This window comes from Equus asinus, chromosome 14 (assembly GCF_041296235.1).
Source record: "Equus asinus isolate D_3611 breed Donkey chromosome 14, EquAss-T2T_v2, whole genome shotgun sequence".
Lineage (NCBI taxonomy): Eukaryota > Metazoa > Chordata > Mammalia > Perissodactyla > Equidae > Equus > Equus asinus.
The window spans coordinates 39,362,001-39,387,044 of NC_091803.1; the positions used below are offsets into that span (position 1 = coordinate 39,362,001).

The window sequence follows — 25,044 nt, forward strand, 5'->3', positions numbered from 1 at the left end:
GGGTGGACACAGCTCAGGGCCCGGCTGAGTGAGCTGCTTGGTTTGGAAGCCCGGGTAGGTGGGCTCTCGTGGAGAGTGTGTGCGCCCGTGACTCAGTCGTGCAGAAGATTGCTCCGGTCGTGCCAGTGTAATTTGAACTCCTTTTAGAAAGCCAGAAGTTCAAGTGACATTTTGTAAAATTCGTTAACTTAAAGACCGTGATAGAATTGGGGGTGACGGTGGCAGATGGTATTTAACACTGCCTCCAGCTTTCCCCCGTGGCAATGTTACTCCCTAATACTATTTCAGTCTCATTTATCTCCTTGTGCTAAAATGCCAGTGCTCAAAAATATGTCAAAAGCTCATCAGAATATCAGGGTAGCTTTTAATTATGATAATTGTGTTGTTATAAAATATCCTTTTAAAGAGCATATCCCTCCTCGAACCACCATGGAGGTAAAACCCAGCTTCCTTCCAGCAAGCTTAATGAATAATTCTGAATCATTGTGTGGGATGAATAAATGATTTGATAAAGAACATCAACAATCATCTCACATTGTTGCATTAATTTTTTAAATGGGATGAAGTAAGTGAGGAGGTGGGGTGTTACTATACAATGGGCCACGGTGTCTGCAGGGCTGAGTTCTGGGAATCAAAGCCTGCAGGTTTCCCTAGAAACGGATACATTCTGTTTCTACTTTTGAAGCTCAATAAAAAGCCTTCTTTGTATGACACAGAAATGTTGTCAATAGCCGGTACAAATACACAGTTACCGGGGCAGGACAGAGGCACAGATGTGAAGTGGCCCCGTCATTCTCTGTCTTCTTTTGCTCTGCCGGAGGATAATCAATTTCATCACATCCAAGGGATGTAGAAATTGGTTTTCCCTTAATTCACCTGATCGCTAGTTGGAGTTGCAAAGACAGATAATAGATAATGAAATCTTGGTTGAACCTGACCATCGTCTCCATCCCTCATGTCTTTTTCTGCAAAAAGTTAATATGTGACCTAGTTAATGTGGATTCTAATTTAAAAACTCAATCTTAAAAAACGAAAGTCTAGCTCTTTAACTGACCCTGTTTCTCTTGATGTCTCCATACCTTTTCTTTTTCCCATTCTCAACAGAGAGATTAGAACTGCGTAGTAGAGAGCCCAGAACAAGTTTGGCAATTATGAAAAATTCCAGTAAGTTGATCTTTCCTGCAAAAGCTAATAAGTAATTTCACAGAATTATAGTTTCATCTCCAGTATTTATGCTTTTTTAATAAAACTGGAGAGAGAGATCTTAGTCCATGCTTTTATGGCTTTTGAATTTCAAAATGTAAAGAACAAAAAGGTTAGGTTTCCACTTTATAGGGAAATAAAACATCAGTTCCCACTCTAATACCTGACTTGTGTTGTATTGAAATTATTTGTTTACATCCTGATTCCTTTAGGAAATGGGGTCCCAACTTTGTTCACCTCTGTAGGCCCAGCCGCTAGCCAAGACTGTCACAGAGTAGCCCCTCAGTAAGTAAATATTGGTTAAATGGAATTGAATTAAACTTGGTTCAAATCTCTTTATCAGTAGAATCATAGGTAATGTCTGTATTACCTATGGATTGGTGTTTACCAACTGACTTTGGGATGGGAAATGTATACATTTTGGGCTATAGTCTGTAGTGATGACTCAGTTCTGCCTTTGTAGCGTGAAAGCAGCCACAGATGATACATAAGTGCATTGCACAGCTGTGTTCCAATAAAACTTTATTTACAAAAATATGGGTGGGCCTGCAGGTCATGGTTTGCCCACCCTTGGCTTAGAGAAGTATTCCCGTTACGGTGTGACACTCCTGCTCTCTACGCAGTGTACATACATCTAATTCCAGGATGCTTCTGGTGACCCCACTCTGACGCCTGCCTGACTCACTTGAGGGTCTCCCCAGGTCGAGCCTCAGAGGCCTCATGCAGGGCATGCCTGGCGAGGCGCATTCCACTGGAGGCCATTGATGTGATGGGGCAGGGTACATGGTGGCACTTAAAATCTAATCCCTGAGTGTTTACTTTAACGTGTCTTAGAAAGAATATAACTAGCTCATCACTTTAAAGAAAAATATTAGGCGAGTAATAGTACGGCTAGTATGCAAGTGACGCAGAACTTGTGAGGTCACTCAGGGGTGAAGCGTTCACACCAGTGGGATGGGTGAGGCCATATGACATCACGGGTGAGCAGACAGCCTTTTGGCTTTGGACACACCAGGTTCAAATCGTTTGGTCCTCCTTCCCTAGTCACTGGCTTCATGTAAGCTGCGAACAGCTTTCTGCCTTCACGTCCTCACGTGTTGGATGTATTCATCCCAGCCTAATTGGGTTGGTGTGAGAATCAAATAAAGAGAGGCACGTATAAAAGCATGCCTGGCTCGTCATGTGTGCTTGATCAAGGGTTGTATGATGTCAGATGACCCTGGACCATGTTGTGAGCCCACGGCAGACAATCTGCTTTGCTTGGGGTCTGGTTTTACCCTGTAGCCAGAACGGTGCTTCTCACCCTTGGGGTGCTGCCAGGAGAGGGGGAGGACCTGCTTGCCAGGCTGTACCTCAGAATGTCCAGGTCAGGAGAGGCATGTCGAATTTGGGGATATGCTTGCAGTTTGCTAGCATAACTTTACAAATGGAAAAAGGAAGGAATTAGCAACTCTTTTCACAATACGAACTATAGGAAGTGAAGGTAGACAAAAAACCTCTTGGCTCCTGGGATATGCAGGAAGATAGACTGTGTCTCGGGGAGTCTGAGATTTTTCAGAGTAGACGAGGAATGTTACTTTTAGTTTTATCAAAAGGGGGTATTAGTTTAAAAGATTAGGAAGCGCTAAACTGGATGGAAAATTCCTATGGCATTTAGTGATAGAATTTGACTCTAAATCTGTTTTTTTAAAGTGTATACCTCATCAATTAATGTGTTAAATAAACACACCTTTGAATGCATAATTTCATAGATTTTTCTGAATCTAGCAAATGTGTCCCCAAGACAATGGCAGCGATCTTATGATGCCCTCTGTTTAAACAACTATCTTAGCGATTCTTTTTTTGACCAACTTTTAAGTGAGAACTCAGTTTTTTTAAGCATCCATAGAATCCAGAGTTTGTAGGGGCATAACAGCTTAAGGCATCTTCCTTAATAGATATTTGATCCTGAACTCATTTTTCCCAGGTTTGGTCTGTTTTATGTTTTGATTAATTCACCATAAAACATCACTTTAGTCATTGACGTCTGTGTTTCATTCACTATAAACCTAGAGAAAAGACCAACTGCGGAAGCTACATCTGGTGTGAAGTGATGGATTACATTTCTCACTTTGGAGGTATCCTTAACAGTTGGGCTAATTAAAGTTAAAATCAAGTCCTGATGGTAAATATTTATAAATCGAGAACCTGGCGTGTTTAAATGTGTGTGCGGGTTCCCGAAGTTAAGTCAACATTTATTCACTCAACAAATAGCATGGGCCCTGTGCTAGGCACTGAGGACAGGAATGAACAAAACTGACTACAGTTCCTTCTCTGTGTTGGAGATCACTCTCAAACTAAAAGTTAAATATCCTGTTGAAAAATCGCATTGCTCTCTTGCTCCCGAGCCCATTTTAAATTTGGATTATCAACACAAAAGAGGAAAGACAAGACTTTTTCTTACACGTGTCCTTTACAGGAGGCACTGTCCTACACGCCGTTGAAGTCCGGGTGAGGAGCTCCCTGCAGTCCGGTTGCCCAGGGAGAAGGGCCAGGTCTGGGCTAGGTGCTGCCGCCTTAGCCACGAGCCTCCCACTGGGCCGCCCTGCCTGGGCGGGGCCTCAAGGTCTGCGCTTCTGTATCGCTCAGGGGACCGTAACCTCACTTCCTCTGTGGTACCACCCAAGGAAGATACCTAACAAAACAGTTTTGCTCCTGAAAAAGGCAAAAGATTGACAAGCTTCTGGAGAGCCGTGGCTCACGTTCAGTTTTGTTATTACTCACGTTCTTGTCAGTGGCTGCCTCATTGCCACCACAGCCGCCACAGCAGCCCTACATGGTCTTGGCGTTCTGTCCCTTTTACTGACGAGCAAACTAAGTCCTGGAGGCTGAATCTCCTGTTCAGGTCACAGAGGTGTGAGGCAGGATAGTAAGATCACAGGGTTTTGTGGGGCTCAGAGGAGGATATCCAACACATTGACATGTGTCTGGCTCCTGGTGAGTGCTCACTAATGGTAGTGCTATTCATATCCATCTTACTGTCATTATTATCTTATAAAAATATTTTAAATGACTTCACATTAGATAAATTGATGTGTAAGGAACATATTTCCTCTTTTTCCATGAGTCCATACCTCTGACCCATTGCTGGGTTGCTGGAGTATTGCCAGAACTGGAACCCAAGTCTTTCTGACCATGTTCTTTCTTCTACTCCTCTGCCCAGTACGCTGGGGTCCCATGTCCCGGAGAGAGCCCCCTGTTGTGCCACCAATGGGTGCTAGAAGCCACAGGGTAACCAGCTTCTTCGAGTATCAGTTTTACTCCATAAGCCATTTAAAACACAATTAACATTACATTAATACAATAATAATTAACACATATTAAATACTTTACTACAGGTGCTATTGTCTCATGTTATAGACAAGGAAACCAAGGCACAGAGAGACCAGTCAGCTTGCTCAGCTTCACACAGCTGGAAAGTGGCAGAGCTGGGCTCGGTCCCAGGACTCTGGCCCTAGGGCCTGGCCTCTTACCACCTCGCCGTGCAGTCAGGATAATGAGTAGCGTGCGCAGTGGGCATGGGCGTTGACAGCAGGATGAGAGGAGCCAGGCCAGCTTGAGCTGCGGCGGGTCCTACCTGCTCACCCACCACGTCCACTTTCCACCTGCCCTTCTTAGGGGGCTGCCTCAGGGAAGGAGCTGGTCCAGCCCCCGTGGAGGCTTAGAGTGGGGATGTCTGAGGGGGTCTGCTGAGTGAAGGTCCAGGGAGTCCAGTCAGGGCATGAAATTCCCTTCCGGCCTCAGCGAGCAGCAAGTTTTGTTTCGCTGTAGGCCTCTCAGCTCATCCTTTCATCTTGAGTGTGTGAATTGCGCATTCTGCGGACAAAGATGCTGTTTTTGGTGTTTTTCTTGAAACAAGGAAGAATATGTACCCACCCCTATAGACTCTTCAGTTGGCCCCCCAGGGGTACAAATTCAGGTGGGCTCTTATCTGGGGATTATGGGCACCAGAAAAACTCGCTTAAAAACTGGGGACTGTAGCTTGTAGAAAATAGTAATAAAATAAAAGTAAAGGTTGGTTTGAGACATTATCTTCAGAAAAGAGACAAATTACGGCAGTCATCTGTTTCAACTTGTATTTGAGAAAGTGTTCATTGTCATTGCAAATATGTACCAACTCTTAGAGTGAACAAAGAACGAATCAAGTGTCGGCTTGGTTTCCTTGCCCAAATTGTCTAAAATAATTGTTTGACGGCAGCATGTGCTTTACATTTGACCCTGGCAGCAGCATCATTGAGGGTCATTTCTGTAAGAGAAAAAAATATTTTCAGGTTCATCAGTTTTCCTAAGGGTCTCTTTCCAAATCTGTCAGTAACCCACTTATTGCCCTTTTCGGAAACTAACGTGTGTGTGTTTACTCTGCCAGAACCTTATATGTCGCCGAGTTCCCTAGTAATTCTAGCAGTCCCCCAGTGTCACTTTTGTCGGCTTTATGAAATCCTGCATCTTTAGTACGATTTGTGATTTAACCCAGAGGTGGCTCTGCCTGGTTGCACCCATTGAGGGGTTTTGAGTTGGGCCTTGGTTTATAAGTAAGTGATTCATTGACGTTTTCTTGTTATTAGAAAGTTCCTTCTTTTCATACAGCTGAGATCATATCATACGAACGTGTTAGAAGCGTAAGATTATGTCATATACAGTATTATCTCCTGTCATTAAAAATGTTCCCCAAACCACAGGTATTTTGTGCTACATGGACACCATGTCCATTGAACTCTTTTGCCATTATTAGACATTTAAGTTGTTTCTACTTTTTCTCTGTAACAAATACTACTGTCATGAACTTCTTTGTGCACAAACAGGCCCAAATCTCCTACGATAAAAAATGCTTGCACATTTTAAACTTTGTGAAACGAGAGCCTGAAATCGGTCTTGATAAGGCCCAATGCGACTGAGGGTCATGTTTTGCTGAAGAGGTTCAGCCTTCTGCTGGAAGAGGTGCTGGCGCTCTTGGCTCTGGGACCGGCCCCTTTGCTTCTTGTTACGTTCATCTGTGTATTTGTGAACACCTGTCGCGCGTGTTTTCTGCATTTGGAAACTGGAGGAACAAAAATGAGGAAGCATCGGTCCTACCCTCAAAGCACAGGGTCTGGGGGAAAAGTCGGGGAAGGAACTAGAGTATTATAGTCAACGTAGAAATCTAGAGTGGGCACCCCATGACACTTGGGAGAGTTTTTTTTACTGTTTAAATTCCTCTCTCCATAATTCATATTTGAATATGTGTAGGTATTTGCCAGCTCCTGTTTGGTAGGGGTGTGCTTGCCCTTAAGAGCTTTTGAATTGCATGATACCTGTTGCCATGGATGGCCTCCATATCAGGGACATTTTATCCCTCCTAGCTTTTTCCTTCCTTTCTTCTTCCTTCATTCTTTCTTTTGCTTCCTTTCTATACTTTAATTCATAACATCCTGTCATTCAGGCTGTGTCTTCATGAAATCACTCCATCAAGTGTTTGCTTTGGGGGCACCCATTCAATTAATTCAGTAGATTTGGGGGTTGCCTACTCTGTGGCAAGCCTAGGTATCTTGGCAAAGACCGCTTTCGAGAGAAAGAAATCCTTTTTTGGGTGATTGATCCATCAGCCCAGGGAAGCACTGTGGTCGGTGTCCCTGTTTCCTGTCTCGCTGAGGTCACTGACCCTCTGCAAAGGTGTCCATTCCTTATAAAGGTAAAGCCAAGTGCCTCTGGTACCACAGGGGGTTGTCAAAGGGGACTTGGGCTATAATCGTATACAAATTATATAATTATGTTTTTTGCTTTCTTAAAAACTGTGAAAGCAGATCTTACAAGATGTCAATATTTGTTATCTGTGGGTGGTACGAATATAATTGTTATACTACCTTTTGTACTCATCTAATCCTCTAAGTTTTTCAAAAAATGAAAAAAGAATAATAGAAAGAATCCCTACAAGGAAGTCCAGGTCAGGGGTTGGCAGACTGTTTGCGTAAAGGGCCAGCTAGTAAATATTTTAGGCTTTGTGAGCCAAGAGGCAAAATCCAGGCTACTATCTAGGTGCCTGCATAAACCTGAACATAGCCGTTTACACATGTGAGAAGCATTCTTAGCTCACACGCCTTATAAGCAAACAGATAGCAGGCTGTGGTTTGCCGACCCCTGGTCTAGGGACTCAAGATCGATGACCGCTGACAGTTGTATTTCAGGATAACAGTTACAGAGCCATCAATTCTTTTCAAAAAATTACGCCACTTGTCATTTTCCACACTTTTCATCTCTCCTAGCCACAAATGAAAGGCTAAAATCGAAGCGAGGAAAAGATTTTATTTCTTTATTTTCAGTTGACCACGTTTCAGGTGTTTTAGTAACTCACTCTGCCTTGTGCGTGTTGTCTATTTTTCACTTCTGAGTTGCCATACAATCGTGGCCTAAGGTTCCCGAGCCCCCTGCCCCTCCTCTGGGCCGGCACTGCCCTGGATCCAAGCCTCGGGCCTGTTGATGCACGATGCCTGGGAAAGCAAGTTCACAAGCAGTAGGAAGGATGTCCACATCACTGACCAGAAACCCTCCCTTGGAGTCCTCCTGAGCCCCACCCTGTGAGGAACCTTCTGGGGACCTCTTGGAGGGAGGTGAACTCAATTATCCTGTAAGAGCTTCCAAAGGCGGACTTAGCCAGTGGTCAAAAATAGCTTATTGGTCATGCAAAAAAGAGAGTTTCTGTTTTAAAAAGTGTAGGGTAGTATTTGTTCCTTTTGGCTATGCATAACCAGAAACTCTGACCCGCCTGGCTCAGAGAACAAGGAAGTTTATCATCGTGTGCAAACAGAAGGCAGGGAGCAGTGGAGGCTCTCGGCCCGGTGACTCAGGGACCAGGGTCTTGCGTTGATCTTGATTCCGCTCCACGCACACCCTGCCCCGTGAGGCCCTTTCCTTAGGGTGGACCTTCTCAGGTACACGTAGTTCTGGACATCACATTCAGACTGACAACCCCAGAGGCAGAAAATGAACTTTGTAAAAGAAAGAAAACCTTCCCCAGGACCCCTCAGCCGGGGTCCTCCCACAGCCCTGTCTCCAGACCTGGGCCACAGACCCTTTCCCAGCGTGTAGGTGGCGGTAGGAAGAGAATTGCCACAGCCGCCTCGGTCCTGTTTCTGGGGTAAAGAGCAGGACATATCCCAGAACAAAATCGGGATTCTTTTAGCAAAGAGAAAAAGGAAGGGCATGGATATTGGGAGCAACCAGCATTGTCTTCCAGGACAAGGAAGAAAAACCCCCACGATCACACGTTATTTCAAAAACAGGGCCAAAAAGCACTGTCTCCCGTGTGCAATCGTGCGCCTGTGTTGGGGGGTTAAAGGTTAAACACATCATCTCCGAAACTCACAACAACTTGATGAGGGATCTGTCGTCAACCCCTTTTTGAAATCGAGGAAATGGCTGTTCAGGGAGGTAAAGTTAGCTTGTCATGTGGCCTGTAAGTAACAGACAGGATTCAAAATCAGTGCTCATTCCACTGTCTCTGTCTTCCCCCCTCTTGTGAGTAACATCAGACCTCCTTTTATAAGGAACATGGTAATTCTTTTGTGATACCAGAAAACACCGGAATTCTTCTTTTCCTTAGATAATATTGGCAAAGAGGGGAGGTTTGAGTTTCTCCTTCAGGACACCTACTAAAATACAGCTTATGAGTTGCCAGATATTCATATATTCATTCACTATCCATCCATTTATCCAGCAGTCTTCTATTCTGTTCATTCTGGGCATGGATATTCAGTTAAATAGATTTGGTTTCTGCCCTCATAGACCAGTTGGGGACACCAAGGTGGGAACAGGAAATTACAGGACAAAAGTGGAGGAATGTGCAAAGAACAGGAAGAAGGAGAATCAACCTGGTCCAGCTTGTCCAGGGAGGTTTTCCCAGAGGAGAGGAGCGAGCAGGCTCCTGAAGGATGCAGAACAGAGCTCATCAGGCAGATGTGGGCAGGAAGGGCATTCAAGACACAGGGCGGAGTACAGGCTGAGGCCAGAGCCACAGAACAGCCCGGCGTCGGGGCTAGAGCATCTTTTCCCTAGCAAATGTCATCTCAACACTGTAAAACATCTTGCTTCCGTGGCTTGCCACCACCTCTGTCTACCTCCCTTGAGTATTTTTGGATGGATTTCCAATTTGATACACGAACATGCCGTCAGTCAAAACAATCTTTTTAATGAGCCTCTTGTCCTGACAGCTGTGTTTAAGATAGGGCATGGAAACCGGGTAATGGAAATCTAGAAGATTGTCCGTTCTGGATTGAAACCTTAATGTGTGCCCCGCACTCCATCTCACATGCAAGCCTGCCGTCTTCTTTTAAAATTAAAGAGGAAATTATGCATAGCGAAAAAGATGTCATTTGTGCAAATAAAAAAAGGATCTTCTGATCAGATACTTAGAAAAGGATGAGAGGAAGGTATAATTATTGAGCGCCGCCTGAGTGCGTCACAGGCAGCTTCCAGCCATGTGACTTTGGCTCTGAGTCTCACTTGATCTTCGAAGCCACCCTAGAGGTGGTTGATGTTAGTCCTACCTTCCAGCTAGGGGAACTGAGGCTCAGAGAGGTTGAGGGCCTTGCCAGGCTCACACAGCTTGGTGGTGGCAGACTGAGGTTCAAGCCCCGTGTCCCCAGACGCCCACCCCAAACTGCCACTGCTTTTCTGGCAACCAAATGGTAGGATTGATAAAATACAGCTCTCCCCTTGCATATTCCACACGGGGTTTGAATTTCCAAGTCATCAGGAAGGGAATATTAAAAAGTTGAGCATAGCCTCCCATATAGAAAAGACTAAGGAGCAATGAGTCTGAAGGTTGCAGGAGCGTAATTAATGCTTGAGTCCAGGGTGGGCCGCGATGCTCTCCTGCAGCCGTGCTCCCTGGGCTTTGGGAGGGCCGCCGGGTACCTCCAGGCCCTGGAGAGGAATGACTTCCTAGCAGCACCGCCCTTTCCCCAGGATCGTGTCCTTTATAACTCTTGGTGGGGTGCGGTGGGTGGGAGAGGAAACGTCCTGTTATAAACAGGAACCGGCCCCTCTCAACTGCCTCCAGGTCTGGGCTCGTAACTGGCCAGTGAATCTCATCCCGTGCGCTCTTCTTTGGGGCTTTTGCCACAGAACCACTTCCATCCTGACCACGCTGAAAATGCACAGGCCCTTGGTGTTCTCTGAGCCACTTCTCTGCCATCGAGAATTGTGGTTTCGGCCCCCTCTTCCACCTTCTTGTAGTTTCCATTCAGAGCCTTGAAAAAGGAAGAATATAATTTTTGTTGATTGTTACTGAGGTGAGGCAAGAAAAGTGTAATTTACATGGCTTTTTTTTTTTTTTTAGGGGAGGAAATTGGGGGGAAAAATCTTAAAAAGAAGAAATCTCTTCTGGTTATAGAGTATGAGTTGGCCTTGGGTGACGGTCATTTCAATTGGTTATTGGGCCATTACTTCCTACGCAAGCAAAACATGAAAAAAAAAAAAAGAAAAAGAGAATCCCAAGAGGAGGGTGTGAAACCTTAAGACGAGCCAGGTGTTTCACATCATGTGGACCAGACATCTGAACAAATGCCCGGGTGACCAGATGTTGGCGTGTTACATAGTATCCACAAGAGAAGGGGAGGCACAAAGCCAGTGTCCAGCAGTGGCCCAGCCCAGGAGCACCTGGTCCCATGGTAATGAGGATGTCAGCAGCATCCTGTGGCTGCTCACGCCCGTCAGTAGAGACTCAGCTCCTGTAGGAGATTCTGCGCCCCTCGCCCCAGGTCAGGTCCCGCCGAGGCAGGGCTGCTTGCGTGGGTGGGAGCTCTGTAACCTGGGACAGTCTCTTCTTGTGCTGATGCTCCTGCAGCGGACAGGGACAGATGGGCGCCTGCCCTGAGGCCCAGCCGCAGACCTGGGCAGAGACTCCTTCCTCCCAGGAGCGCTTGTTGCCCCAGGTCCCCAGGGCTCGAGAAGCTGCACTAACTCTGAGTGTCCCCATGTACCTGAGCAGTCCCTGGACGGCTGAAAGGCTCTGAAACCCACCTGACCTCCCAGTGAAAAGTACAGAATCATCTGACAGCCTAGATTTGATATGCCAGAAACATAGTTTTCAGGATTTTATAGGGTAGCTCTGAGATAGAGATTTCCTGAGTGGAACACGTAAAAGATACAGTGTTGAATGAATGAAAACAAGTTGCAGGCCCACAGATAGCATATTCCATGTTTGTGTAATTATATGTCTGTGTATATATGTGTGTTTCTCTGTTGTTGTCAGTGCCATTGAGTGGATTCCGAGTCCTACCGACAGCAGAGCGGAACCCTGCCTGGTCTTTCTGCACCGTGCCCTCACCTAGTGCCACGTCAGACAATGCTCCACTGCAATTCACAGGGTTTTTCATGGCCAGTTTTTCTGGAAGTGGGGGGCTAGGTCCTTCTGTGTATTACTATAGACCTCTATCTAATATCTGTATTATTAGTATACACATTCCAGTTATCTGGACAATACACACTGAACTCCTAAAATGGGAAGAGAGATTCCCCTCCCCCTCCTTTTTTTATGCTCTGTGTTTTTACAACATTTGATTTTATTTTTAGCAAGCATCCCTTTCTTTGTTCTTTTAACGTCTTATTCAGAAATATTGTCAAGCTTACAGAAAAGTTGTAAGTAAAAAGAATACCTGTATACCCTTTGCCCAGATTTAGCTGGCACTTTACCCCAGTTGCTTTATTTTTTTTATTATTTGTGGGAGATATTGCATATATATATATTTTTCTGATTTGTTTGGGGGTAAGTTGCATGAATCCTGTATATGCGTTTTCGCACTTTGGTCCCGTGATTTTTCTTGGCATTCCTTCTGTATCAATTGATGGAGATCCTCCTCCTCCTTTACAGCTGCACAGTGTGCGTACCACAGTTTGTTCAACTGCTCTCCTAAAGCATGCATTACCTTTGAAGGCAAAAGAACAATAAAGATAAATAGTGGGGGAAAAATGTAGAAACGACTGAAAATAACAGGCTGAAGCTCTGATAGAAAGTCTTTGTTGTTTTTAAAGTGGGCGGGGCTGTGGGAAGCCAGGTGGCCGCTGGGCCCTGGGGCTGCCCCTCAACTCACACAGGCATAACAGAGGTGTCAGGAGGTCCAGTCGACCTCCTTAGGCAGGGGTCCCTGGAAGCAGAGCCAGAAACGGGGGTTGGAGCACACATGAGGGAGGGTCTTGAGAACAGGGAAGTGAGAACGTAGGACAAGGCAAGGAGCAGAGCTGAGCAAGGTCACCTGCTGAGCTGGGGTCAGACTGCAGCCTGATCCAGCCAGAGCTCCAGAGCACGAATCGCACCATAGACGTGGTCCCGCTTGGAGGCAGGAGGCCAGCTCCTCCAACCCCCGAGGACAGTAATCCACTGTAGAAACGATGAAGAATGAAAAATAATACATGGAATGAGGTGCGTTCACAGTGCCTGACCCACAGCAGATCTTCAACAAATGATAGCTATTGCTATTATGGCTGTTACTCCCTTTTTTCCTTTTTTGTTCTATAACAGCTTTATTCTCATACCATATAATTCACTTATGTAAAGTATACAATTCAGCGGTGTTTAGTCGATTCACAGAGGTGTGTATCCATCCCCATAGTCGACTTTAGAACATTTTCATGACCCTACAAAGAAACCTTGTGCCCTTTAGCTGTCACTCCCCCATTTCCTTCCAACTCCTTCCTTCCCTCCCCGCCCTAGAAATCTACTTTCTGTCTCTAGATGTTTCTGTCTCTGGATATTTCATATGAATGGAATCATACGGTACATGGTCTGGGGGCTCACCTTTTGCACCCTCATGTTGTTAGGTCGTTGGCCATGCCCCACCAAGAGGAGGTACCCTCTGAGCCAGGCGGCTCTGGTTCAGTCATTCAGGACTCAGGAGAAGGGAAGCTGTGAGCCCTTAGCAGCCAGCCCTCCCAGCCACCGGAGGATGGATGCAGCAGCCTATAAAGGGACCTGCCCAGGACACGGACGTCCATTGGGGGAATTGTGTGAAATGGCTCCTGTAAGAGTAAGATGATGGGGATTATCCAGCCTGATAAAAGAGCAGGAAGGGTGGCCTTACTCAGAGTTTCTGGATAAACAGAAACATATTGTCTGTGGTCCTGGGCAGTCTCCCTTTTAATCTTTGCAAGGCTCCCCCTTGTAAGACCGCCAAGGAATGAAATCTCAGCAACCAAACTCTCACACGCTTGGTGGGAATTTAAATTGGTCATTTTCTGAAGGATAATTTGACAAAGTCTAAGCTATGGGAATATGAAAGACCAAACTTTTCCCCCAAGATCAGGAATAAGGAAAGAGCTGCTTTCACCACTCCTGTTTCACGGTATATTGGCGGTTCTAGCCTTTACAGAATACGAGACAAAGCATAAAGGTCAGAAAAGAAGAAGTGAAACTGTCCCCGTTTCCAGATGATATGACTGTTTACTTAGAAAATCCCAGGAACCTGTAAAACAGTTATGAGAACTAACAAGTGAATTTAGCAAGGTCTCAGGGTATCAGGTTCATAGACAGAAATCAAGTGTATTCTTAGATACCAGCAGCAAACCATGTCAAGTAAAATTATAAAAAGAATTCAATTTGTAGTAGCACCACAAAACATAAAATACCTAGGAATAACCAAGGACGTGAAGACCTCTGCCCTGAGAACTACAGAACATTGCTGAGAGTAATCAGAAAAGACCTAAGTGGGTGGGTGGGAAGGTAGACCATGTTCATGGACTGAAAGACTGTTGTTAAGTTGGCATTTTGCCCAAATGACCTATAGATCAACGTAATACCAATCCATTTTAGAAAGGTTGAAGAATTAAAAATAATACCAATCAGAATTCCTGCAGTCTTCCTCTGGGTAGAAATCTGCAAGCAGATTCTAAAATTTCTGTGGAAATGGAAGTTACCTATAATAGCCAAACAATTTTGCAAAAGAAGAACAAAATTGAAAGACCTACCCTATTGGACTTCAAGACTAACTGTAAACCTCCAGTGATCAAAACTTCCTGGCATTTGGTATTAAAAGAAACAAATAGATCAGAGGAACAGAAATAGACCCAAACATAAATGGTCAGTTTTCACCAAAATTGCTGAGCCAGTTCTGGAAACAACCCCAGTGTACTCAACACTTGATAAACAAATTACAGGCTATCTGTACGATGGAATATTACTTAGCAATAAAAAGGATGAACTGTTGATGCATCAACGTGGATGAATCTTTCAAAATTGTGCCTTCATGATCCTTCCATGAAATGTTTCAAAATCATGCTGAGTGAAAGAAGCCAGACCAAAAAAAGTGGGCACACTGTCTGATTCCGTTTCTGTGAAATGCAAATTAATGTGTAGGAGCAGAAAGTGAGTCAGTGGCCGCCTGGGACAGGGATGGAGAGAGAGCGACTCTGAAGGAGCGCGAGGAAACTTTGGGGAGTGATAGACGTGTTCATGATCTTGACCTTGGTGATGGCTTCCAGGTTCGTACATATGTTAAAATCGATCAAATATGAGCTTAGGGTCCTTCAATTATACTTTAAGCTGGACCAAAAGAGGGGAGGTATGCTCAGACCCCGCAGTTCATCTTCCTCGTAAAATTTGAAAGCTGTGGACCCTGGCGCTAGCCTTTTTTTGTCTATTTGTATATGTGGGGTAGTTACCATTTTTGCTCTGCAAAAGTGCCTCATTGTATTTGTCATATGGTATTAATAATTCAGGCTTCTATGAAAGAAATATTCAATACTTTAGTTAATTGATATAATAATAGCTTCCATTTATTAGGTGCCTACCATGTGCCAGGCACAATATAGCTGTTTCTCACAGCAGCAGCTTCACAAGGTAGCTCTTATCATCCCCACTCTACAGATGATGAAACTAAGGCTATTCAGTGAAAAAGTGCCAATGCTGGGACAGGATATCCACGTCTGCCCCACTGTAGAGCTGTGCTGGTCAGGATAGCAGCCGCCAGCCACATGTGGCTGGTCCAGACTGAGGGGAGCTCTACGTATAAAACACACTCTGGATTTTCCAGACTTACTGTGAAAATAAGATTGTAAGATTAGTAATATTTTATATATTGATTACATGTTGAAGTGATAAGATTTTAGATATTGGGTTAAATAAAATACATAACTAAAATTAATTTTACATGTTACTTTTTATTTTTTTAATGTAGCTACTAGGAAATTTAAAACTACACAAGAGGCTCACATCATATTTCTCTTGAACTGCCTCTTGAGAGCTCTTTCCACTTTACATTGTCTTTAGAAAGGGTAAGTAGGAAGCTAACAGCGTATGTTTATATTTATGGAGTGTAAACTGTATGCCGATTAAATTTCAGTTTCTTATTGGTACGTGTATTTACTCTATAAGCCCATTACCTACTTAATTTCAAGCAAAAATTGTCAGCAAACAATTTTTTTAATGTGTCAGATCTGAACGACTATTTTAGATGGAAGGATGTGGACACTCGCAGGTGGATGGAGAGGTCTCTCTGACCCTCAGCATAGATGCTCTTGTTTATCGAATAACTGAGTAATTATTTATGGAATAATTTTGTGTTCATTAGAGCAGTGTTCTCTAAATATACTTACCTCCCCTGGTCAAAATGGCATCCATAGTTTTATAAACTAAACTACAAATTACTCTTGCCTTTGTTCTTGTTTCCTTCATTTGTGAGAAGCTCAGAAACTTCCAGTTTTTGAAGCATTGAGAAATCGTGGCTGAACTTTGATCGCCTGAATGTATTTCTTAGATGTATGCTTTTCCCCCAGTTACTGGGGATGGCCCTCCTCCCATTTTTGTAAATAAAGCTTTATTGGGTCACAGCCACACCCACGTATTTACATAACCGAGCTATGGCTGCTTCCATGCTGCAAAGGAGGAGAATTGAGTTGTTGTGACGGAGACCGTATGGCCTCAAATATTTGCACTCTGGCCCTTTACGGGCAATGTTTGCAGACCCCATGTTAATTAAGTTACAAGTGATCCTCAAAAGAAGTCCCATGAAGGCTGGCCCCGTGGCCGAGTGGTTAAGTTCGCGCGCTCCGCTGCAGGCGGCCCAGTGTTTCGTTGGTTCGAATCCTGGGCGCGGACATGGCACTGCTCATCAAACCACGCTGAGGCAGCGTCCCACATGCCACAACTAGAAGGACCCACAACGAAGAATATACAACTATGCACCGGGGGGCTTTGGGGAGAAAAAGGAAAAAAATTAAATCTTTGAAAAAAATAAAGTCCCATGAAAATGTCTTTCAGATCCCACTCAAGGTAACGGGAATTTGGTGATGGGAGGGTTTGTATCTGTGAAAGGCTGAAACTGGAAGTGGTGGGATGCTTTGCTGCTTCCCTCGAGAAGGAAGACACAAACCTGAGCCTGGCACTGAAGTCTGTTTCCATTGCAGCCAGGGTGTAGTCCAGCCCGCTGGCCTAGCCTGCCTGCCCTCCAGCTGAGCCAGGACCTGACCTGGAGTGCCGGTACTGCCATCCACTTCCTGGAAAATACACAAGAATTTCTCCCGTGTTGGATGTCATGAGGATTCAGAAGGCTAGAGAGGAAAGTTGGATGCCTGTAGGCGCCAGTCAGAAGGAGCCGATGTTGTCACTGCCTGCTGCTTCCCAGGCACACCTGAGTCCTGGTCTTGGCTCGTGTGCCCATGCCCAGTGGCCTTCATGTTACCTCCAATCTGCAGGTGTTTTGGTTAAGAGCGCTGCCTGAAACCAGACTCCTGCCTTCAGATCCCAGCCCAGCCAGGTACAGGCTGAGTCAGGCAAACCACTAAATGTCTCTATACCGCAGTTTTCTCATCTGCAAATCTGGGATAATAACCATGCCTTCTTCAGAGGGAAATTGTGGGGATTAAGTGGCTTAAAAACATGTCAAGTGCTCAGAACAATGTCTGGCAGATAGTGAGCACTCCATCATTATTCCTTATTACTGTTATTATTACAACCACCATAATCACGATCCTGCTTCAGGTCCCAGGGCGGGTGCAAGCAAAGAACCGGAAGAAGCTGAGGATGTGTTTAGGTCAAAGCCTCTCCCTCCAGGAAGCCTTCATCCTGAGCCTGCAGTGCCATGATCCTTGGAACTGTGTACCCCTTAGCTGGTGATCAGAGTATCCGCTTCTGAGCCAGCCTGATCCAGGTACTAATCCTAGCTGTGTGACCCCGGGCACATTACTTAACCTCTCTGTGTCTCATTCTGTCATCCTTGTAAAAAGGAGGATAATATCTTCCTCGTGGGGAAGCCTCCTTACGAGCCTTAACCGAAATGATACATGTGGAAAGTGCTCAGCTCAGAATGAGTGTTCAGTAAATAAGACACTGCTAACCCATTTCTGCGTTTTAGTAGGAAAGCTCTGCATTACTACTGAGCTGTAGACCTTAAGCTCTTGATTGCTGGGAATGGTCGATCTGGGGGCCCATGCCGCTCCAACAGGAGGGGGCTCTGCAAATGTTCGTTGCCTCAAACTGGCTGAAGAAGCGGCTCCCTGCCTCGCCCAGAGAAGGTGGAGCCAGCCTTTTCCTTTCTACATGTTCCCCGGCAGTGGCATTGGGAAAGATGCGCGCCGGTGAAATTCTAACGAGACTGAGTCTGCTGGAATCCAGCGTTCCAAATTGGCAGCTCAGAACCCTAACTTAGTTGTGAAGAACAGCTTACTGAACGAGGCAGGTGGGCCTTACCTGCTCCCGTCAACAGCTGCACCTCCCAGCCCTGCTCCAGAAACATCTGTCTCCCCCTTTGCCTCGGGGTAGGGCCATCCCAGCCTGGCTGCTGGCAGCGATCACGGCTCCAGGCTGCATCTTGGCTGCCTGCTGACTGACTTCTTTACCTGCAGGAGGCCTTATGTATTCCTGCTTTCTGTGTGTTCACACCAACCTCTCTTTTTTTTTTACCTTCCTTTCCTTTTCTTTCTTTTTCTATGAGTCACATTTTTTCCTCACCGCTGAGGCAGAATCAATGTGACTAATGATTTACGACACAATTTTCATTGTTATAGCCGGCAGTGTAAAGATGCATGGCATTTTCCTAAACGTATACTCAGCACGATACAAGTAAAAGCTGTCCGATTCCAAATTGTTGACGCTTTCCAGGCCTAAGTAATCCTAGGCATTGTGGAAGCCAGGTTTTAATATGAAAATGTACTGGGGGTGCCTCCGGATTTCCTGACTGATTTGACGCAAGTTTCCGGTATTAGAATATTAAATTATAACGGAGATTGCATCCCAATGCTCTGACTGAGTTGAAATGAATTTGAATCAAGACAGCTTAAAAATAGCCTTTATAGTATCTGGATGACTTGATACCTTAGAAAAATAAATAAGAAGCTAATGGCACGAATTCATCCTGTTGATGCAGGAGCTGTCTCTGCTGGGAATTCTTCTGGCGGTAATTCAAGAAGATGCTTGTCATCTGCTTACAGCAGTTCATAATTCAAAAACAATCTATATGTAATACTCAATTAAGGAACCAGAGAGGCATGTCGGCCACAGATGACTGATGAGCAGCCGGAATGGCAATTCTGCACAGCTGTTGAAAACACCACCGAGATCAATCCCCCTCAGGGAAACCATGATTTATTAATGCATTCCTTACCTGCATTGAGTCGTGAATCGATGCATCCCCATCAAAAGCTCATAGAAAGCCGAGATGGGTGATGTTTCTTACAAGTCCTCGTGGCCTGTTGGCATGAAAGGGGCAGGATCGTAACTGGGACAAGAGCCTGCACATTGCAGGGCCAGCACATCGTGTGTGTGTGTGTGTGTGTGTCCCACTCCAGCAGTGAGCTGTGGGCCCTGCTGGGAGGCACTCTTGGGCGGGGAGCACCTCCGTGTTCTGGGCGCTCACTACTGGCCTCCTTGCCCCGTTTCCAACCTCTCTGCAGCCATTTGACAGTGTTACCATCGTTCATCTTACAGATGAGGAAATGGAGGCTCACAAAGGGCAGTGCCCTGCCCGAGGTCCCAAAGAGCAGAACCCGAGTCTGCAAGGCTGGTTGAGAGCTCGGGCTCTGACGTCGAGTTTCCAGCTGTGTAACTTTGCCTTCGATCCTTAACTTCCCCAGGCCTCAGCTTCCTCATCTGTGAAATGGAGAGGATTCGAGTCCCCAGGATGTAAGCCCGGTGGGAGGATTTAGCGAGATGATGGCCGAGAAGTCCCCGGTGTCCTGCTGCTGCCCTCCTTCCAAGCCCGTCCCCGTTCCGCCCTGCCTCAGTGTTTGCACTTACTTGAGACAGGACCAGGAGAGCAGAACGAGGGTTCGGAGCTCCTACACTGCCCACGGGCCGGCAAGTAGACGTGGCAACTCCTGCTGCCAAATACCAGGCGCTTCTGGTTCTGGTTCCAACCCGAGGAGAGGCTCCCTCACTTCGCAGCCCGAGTCTCGTCCCTCGTGTTCTGGTTTTCACTGGGCCAACCAGGACTATCCCAGAGCCTCGAACCTGCCACAGCGGGGAGTTCCTCACATCCGCCTACTTTTGAGACAGACTTCAGCCTCCTGCCCGACCGCCCGTCCCTTTGTAAACTTGCACTTGGCCTTTGCATAGTTTCTCGTTTAGGACTCCAGAATGTCAGGTTCCTAATTGTAACAGGGCAGGGGGCTCCCTTTCACCAGAGGGGAGAAGGTTCTGAACACAGCGGCTCTGCTTGGTGACCATCTCTCTCGTCTTTATCTCTAGCCCTCTTTAGGCGCCTCTGTTAACGTATGAATCCTCATCCGGACACGTTTTTTGTGACTTGGGACATTGACAGTACATAGTGAGTCCTAAGGGACCTGGAACAGGGAGCTGGATGGGACACGCATGTTGCAGAGAAGCCTGGCTGTCCACGGTCCACCGGGATCCACTCTGAAAATTCCCTGGTCACTCACACAGTCCCCATTAATGCTCCTGTCTCTGCAAATGCCAATAAATACGGCGTGAAATTCAAACATAAATGAGTTTTTACAGCTAATTACAGCTAATGTGAGCTGCTTTCAAAATTGCCACACGTTCCTTCCAGAATAGTAGTTTGCAACTATGAGTTAGGCATCAAGAGCCAACTTTCATAAACATAGTTTTGTACCCAACCAAATAATAATAATGCTATGTGCTTTCTGACGGCTGTTAGCAGCTCCCCGAGCGGCTCTAATAGCACGCACCCCCCTTGGGCTCCGCCGGCACAGGCCACACAGCTAGGAAACCCCAGGAAGGCAGCGGAGGAAGGTCGTTTCCAAGGCCCTCCAGTCAGAGGGTTCTGGAGCTCGTCATCTCCGTTTGTGGCGAGGACCCATCAGGCACCCCACCCTGGTTCCAGCTGCAGCTTTCTAACCACGCGGCTCGGGCCCTGCAGTGGCAGCACGTCCGTCCCTTGTCATCCTTTCCCCTGTCTGTCTGTCACGCCTTCTCTGTGCTGTTCAGGTCACCCTGACGTTTAGTTCGTGGTCACCAGATCGATTCACGGTCACTGATAACATTACTCTGCAGTAATAAGAAAGCAGAAAGCGATGCCCCTCTCGAGTCCCAGCCCGGCACCCTCCTGGTGAAATCACCAGGGTGGCGGTTTAGTGAACGAGTCCCCCCAACTCAGCTGGGGGGTTCAAACGCGCGCACACCCTCTTCTGCGCATGCTGTCTTTATCTTACAAAAACAGGCTCGCACAACACTTTGTCCCATCTCGCTGTTCATACTTAATAATGTACTTGGTGCCTTTCAGCGCCGGTACAAGTAAATCTGTTTCTTGTTTTTAATGCACAGACGATAACTTACCCAGTCTCCCGTCAGCGGACGTTAGGAACAGTGCCTGGGTGGACACTGTGCTGTGTGTGTTTATGCCACAGGCACAACACACCTACCTCTGCATGCTCCTCGCTGGGTATGTCTGGAGGACAAATTTCTACAAAAATCCTGGAGTTGGGTCAAGGGGAATGCACAATAAAGTGTGAGAAGACAGCGCCAAATTACCCCGTGAACGGAGTTGAATCTGTTTGCATCCCAATAACAGTACCTGGAAATAGCTGTTTCTCCCCACCCTGGGCTGTTTGAAGTAGCAAAACCTGGGTCACCTTCCTTCCATCCCTGGCTGTGGACCGCAGCTGGCAGACGGCCATGTCTGCCCACGGGGGGCCTCAGTTCCTGCCCAAAGCATGGCTGTGGTCTGGGGAGCTCTGTTGGGTCTGCAAGTCCTGCTGACCAGAAGCAGCTGCTGTAAACGTCTCGAGCGCGTTTCCTTCACACCTTTTTGAATCATTGTCAAATGCAGAACAGTTCCATCAGCACAATGATCCCTCCTGCTACCCTCCTATAGCCACACCCATCCTAGCATCCATATCTACAATTTTGTCATTTTAAGAAAGTTATATAACTGGAATCATACAGTATGAAACTTTTGAGTTTGGCTTGTTTTAATCAGCATAATTTCCTTGATATCCATTCAGGTTGTTCCATGTATCAATAGTTCACTCCTTTTTTATTGCTGAGTAGTATTCCATGGTGTGAATATACCCCAGTTTAACCGTTCACCCATCGAAGGACATTTAGGTTGTTTCTGATTTCTTGCTATTTCAGGTAAAGCTGCTGTGCCATCTGTGTACAGATCTTTGAGTGAACATAAATTTTCATTTCTCTGGGATAAAAGTCCAAGACATTTAGGTCATATCGTAAGTGCATGTTACTTTTATAAGAAACTTCCAGACCCTTTTCCAGTGTGGCTGCACCACTTTACGTTCCCACCAGCACTGTAAGAGTGATCCAGTTTCTCTGCACCAGAGCCTGCATTCCATTTTAGTAACATTTAAAAAATTTTTGTTTGATCATTTGTTTGTTAGGTTATTGTGATTTTTTTCTCTCTTTGCTGATGGAAAGCCATGTATTCCATTTCTGTTCTTTTGGAAATTATCTATACTTTTTTAAATAAGCTTTTTAATTTTATCACCATCAATACCTCTTAGTCCATCCTTTGGGCTCTTTGAGCTACTTGTTCATATTTCTTACGTCTCTGTGTTGTCATCTGGTTCATTTCCTCAATTCTCCCTTTTAATTCACTAATTTCCTCTCTGATTAGTATCCAGTTAGAATTTACCCCATTTATTTATTTAGTTTTTATTTTTATTTTTTTATTGAGTTAATGATAGGTTACAATCTTGTGAAATTTCAGTTGTACATTAATGTTTGTCATTCGTGTTGTAGGTGCACCACTTCACCCTTTGTGCCCACCCCCCACCCTACATTTCCCCGGTATCCACTAAACTGTTCTTAGTCCACATTTTTAAATTCCTCATGTGAGTGGAGTCATACAGAGATTATCCTTCTCTAACTGGCTTATTTCACTTAACATAATTCCCTCAAGGTCCATCCATGTTATTGCAAATGGAATGATTTTGTTCTGTTTTGCAGCTGAGTAGTATTCCATTGTATATATGTACCACATCTTCTTTATCCATTCGTCTGTTGATGGGCACTTAGGTTGCTTCCACGTCTTGGCTGTTGTACATAATGCTGCAATGAACATTGGGGTGCATAGGACTTTTGGGATTGCTGACTTCAAGCTCTTTGGATAAATAGCCAGTAGTGGGATGGCTGGATCGTATGGTAGTTCTATTTTTAATTTTTTGAGGAATCTCCATACTGTTTTCCATAGTGGCTGCACCAGTTTGCATTCCCACCAGCAGTGTATGAGGAGAATTTACCCCATTTATTGTGAGTTGTTTCATTTTCAACTTTGATGGTTATGTCTTTTATGTCCACCATTTCTAAATTTTCATTACCAACTATTCTCATTCAATTCATGCCTGTTTTTTGTCATAATGTGTTGTTCTTTTCTATACATATTAGTCCTTATTAAAGGACTTTGATATCCTAAACATATGTCAAATATTTCTCAGTGTTCTGTCATGGATTTTGTCTGGAGTGGATTCGTATTCCTGATTGAAGCGTTTGTAGACTGTCCACTTAGCATGAGATTTCTTCATGGGTGGTGGAGTTTTTTATTTCAGGTTCAGTTTGAGTAAAAGGCATTTTTTCTTTTTCTTTTCCTTTCACCTTCTCTCTTGACTGACTTCTCCCTGTCCAGTGGTTCTGGTTACTTCCACCCAGGCGACCCGGCCCCCAGGCCCAGGCCCCGATGCTGTAGGGCCCTCATCCCACAGTCATACTGGGGAAACGTGTTTCATTTCCTGGACTTGAGCCTGTGTCTCTGCTCCCTTCCTAGACCTATCCGTTGCGATAAGCCCTCGCCCAGTGGTGTGCTGGAGACAGCTCCTCCCAGCTCATGAAAACCAATTATTAAATTTTAAGGAATTTTGTGAGCTCGTTATTAATAAACAGCTATTATTAAAAATTAAATTCTACAAAGTCACCATTGCGTTAAAAAGCAAAGGTAATAAATACTCAACTTACCATTTTCTAATTATCTTGCTAGGTATTGCTATCATCTGTGCTCTTAGGTTGTTCACAGCTTCTGTATCTGTTTGGTGGAGACACCATATAATGGTGAGCTACTGGACAGCTCTTCCCACTTCTGGTTCAATGCCATACGTTGGTAATTTGAAATTGGCCATAAGGAGAATGTTTACACTGTGGAAATTAGTAAACCTTACAAATCAGGCCTCTTTTTTTCCTGAAATGCTTGTTCACACGAGGCCACCACTGCCCCAGCCCCAGGCAGCAGCCACAGCGGTTTTCGGCCGTGTCCTTCCATATCGAGGTACTTGTGTGAGCCCCTCTCCCAAACGGGGGCCAGGCTTTACTTCCTCATCTCAGAAAGTGCTTTCAGTCTCAGTTATCTGATAGGAGCTCAGGTCCCAGGAACGCTGTAACCCCACTCATTACTCTGCCCCCTGCTTTGTTGCTGGTCCACAGAGCTATTTAATTTGGTTTTGAGGCTCCCTCTATCCCTTGCTTTCCTTTTTTCTGTTTTATCCATCATGGCTCTGAGTTTGGAGCCGAGGAGTTAGTTACATTACATGTTGAACATGCTGTGCTGTCTTGATTAGACTGCACAAACGTCATTTTTTGTAGACATACAACATCCATCATGTGGTTGTTTACGGAGGCCTCCAATGTTTCCTTCAGCCTTCTTCCCCTCTCCCAAAGTCATTCGCCGTATCTTCCTCCTCTCTTCTTGTTCCCTAGTACTTTCCATGCTAGTTATGACAAACGTGTTAATGATACATTGTATATATGAGTTATCCTTGAAAGGAATCTGGATGTCACATATCCTGCCTTCTTTTTTATCATATCCTCAATAACATTACGCATTTAGTGTAACAGTGTACTGCTGTTCACGGAAGAAAACATTGGAGCCCCCAGGTTACCTAAATGGAAAGCCTTGGCCTCTGATGTTTTGTCCCCTTCCCTGCAGGTGTCAAAGCTGTGTTCTCGGGCCACTACCACAGGAACGCTGGGGGCATCTACCAGAACCTCGACATGGTGGTGTCGTCTGCCATCGGATGCCAGCTGGGCAAGGACACCCACGGGCTCCGAGTCGTGGTGGTCACCGCGGAGAAGATCGTCCATCGGTACTACAGTTTAGATGAGCTGAGTGAGAAAGGGATGGAGGATGACCTGATGGATTTGCTGAAGGAAAAATGATTGCCATTTATGATCTATTCACTTCCACTATTTTATTTTGCCAGAAACAGCAGCTGCAGACAACCACTTATTGAATATAAAAGTATACCAGGCAGATTTGTGAATTTATGTTCTTTTGCATAAATCAGAGAGCTGGGTCGTATCCTAAATTATATCCAAAATAGAACTGCCCTCCCTTTAAGAACGAGAAGGGGAGGAGTGGAGCCTGGGAATAAAAGAATAAATGATATTGAAACATCTCTGCATGAGTGTTTGAGTGAATT

At 45.4% G+C, this 25,044-nt stretch overlaps 1 protein-coding gene across 2 annotated transcripts in view; it reads left to right on the forward strand.

Moving 5' to 3' along the window:
• The window catches only part of CPPED1 (calcineurin like phosphoesterase domain containing 1), a 102,480-nt gene extending 77,460 nt beyond the window's left edge, over window positions 1-25,020 (forward strand). For both annotated transcript variants that reach the window (XM_014865188.3, XM_044746737.2), the window contains exon 4: window positions 24,552-25,020. In XM_014865188.3, coding sequence (XP_014720674.1) covers window positions 24,552-24,781 — 230 coding nt within the window. In that variant the 3' untranslated portion in view covers window positions 24,782-25,020. The remainder of the gene's footprint in view (window positions 1-24,551) is intronic.
• The last annotated feature ends 24 nt before the right edge of the window (window positions 25,021-25,044 follow it).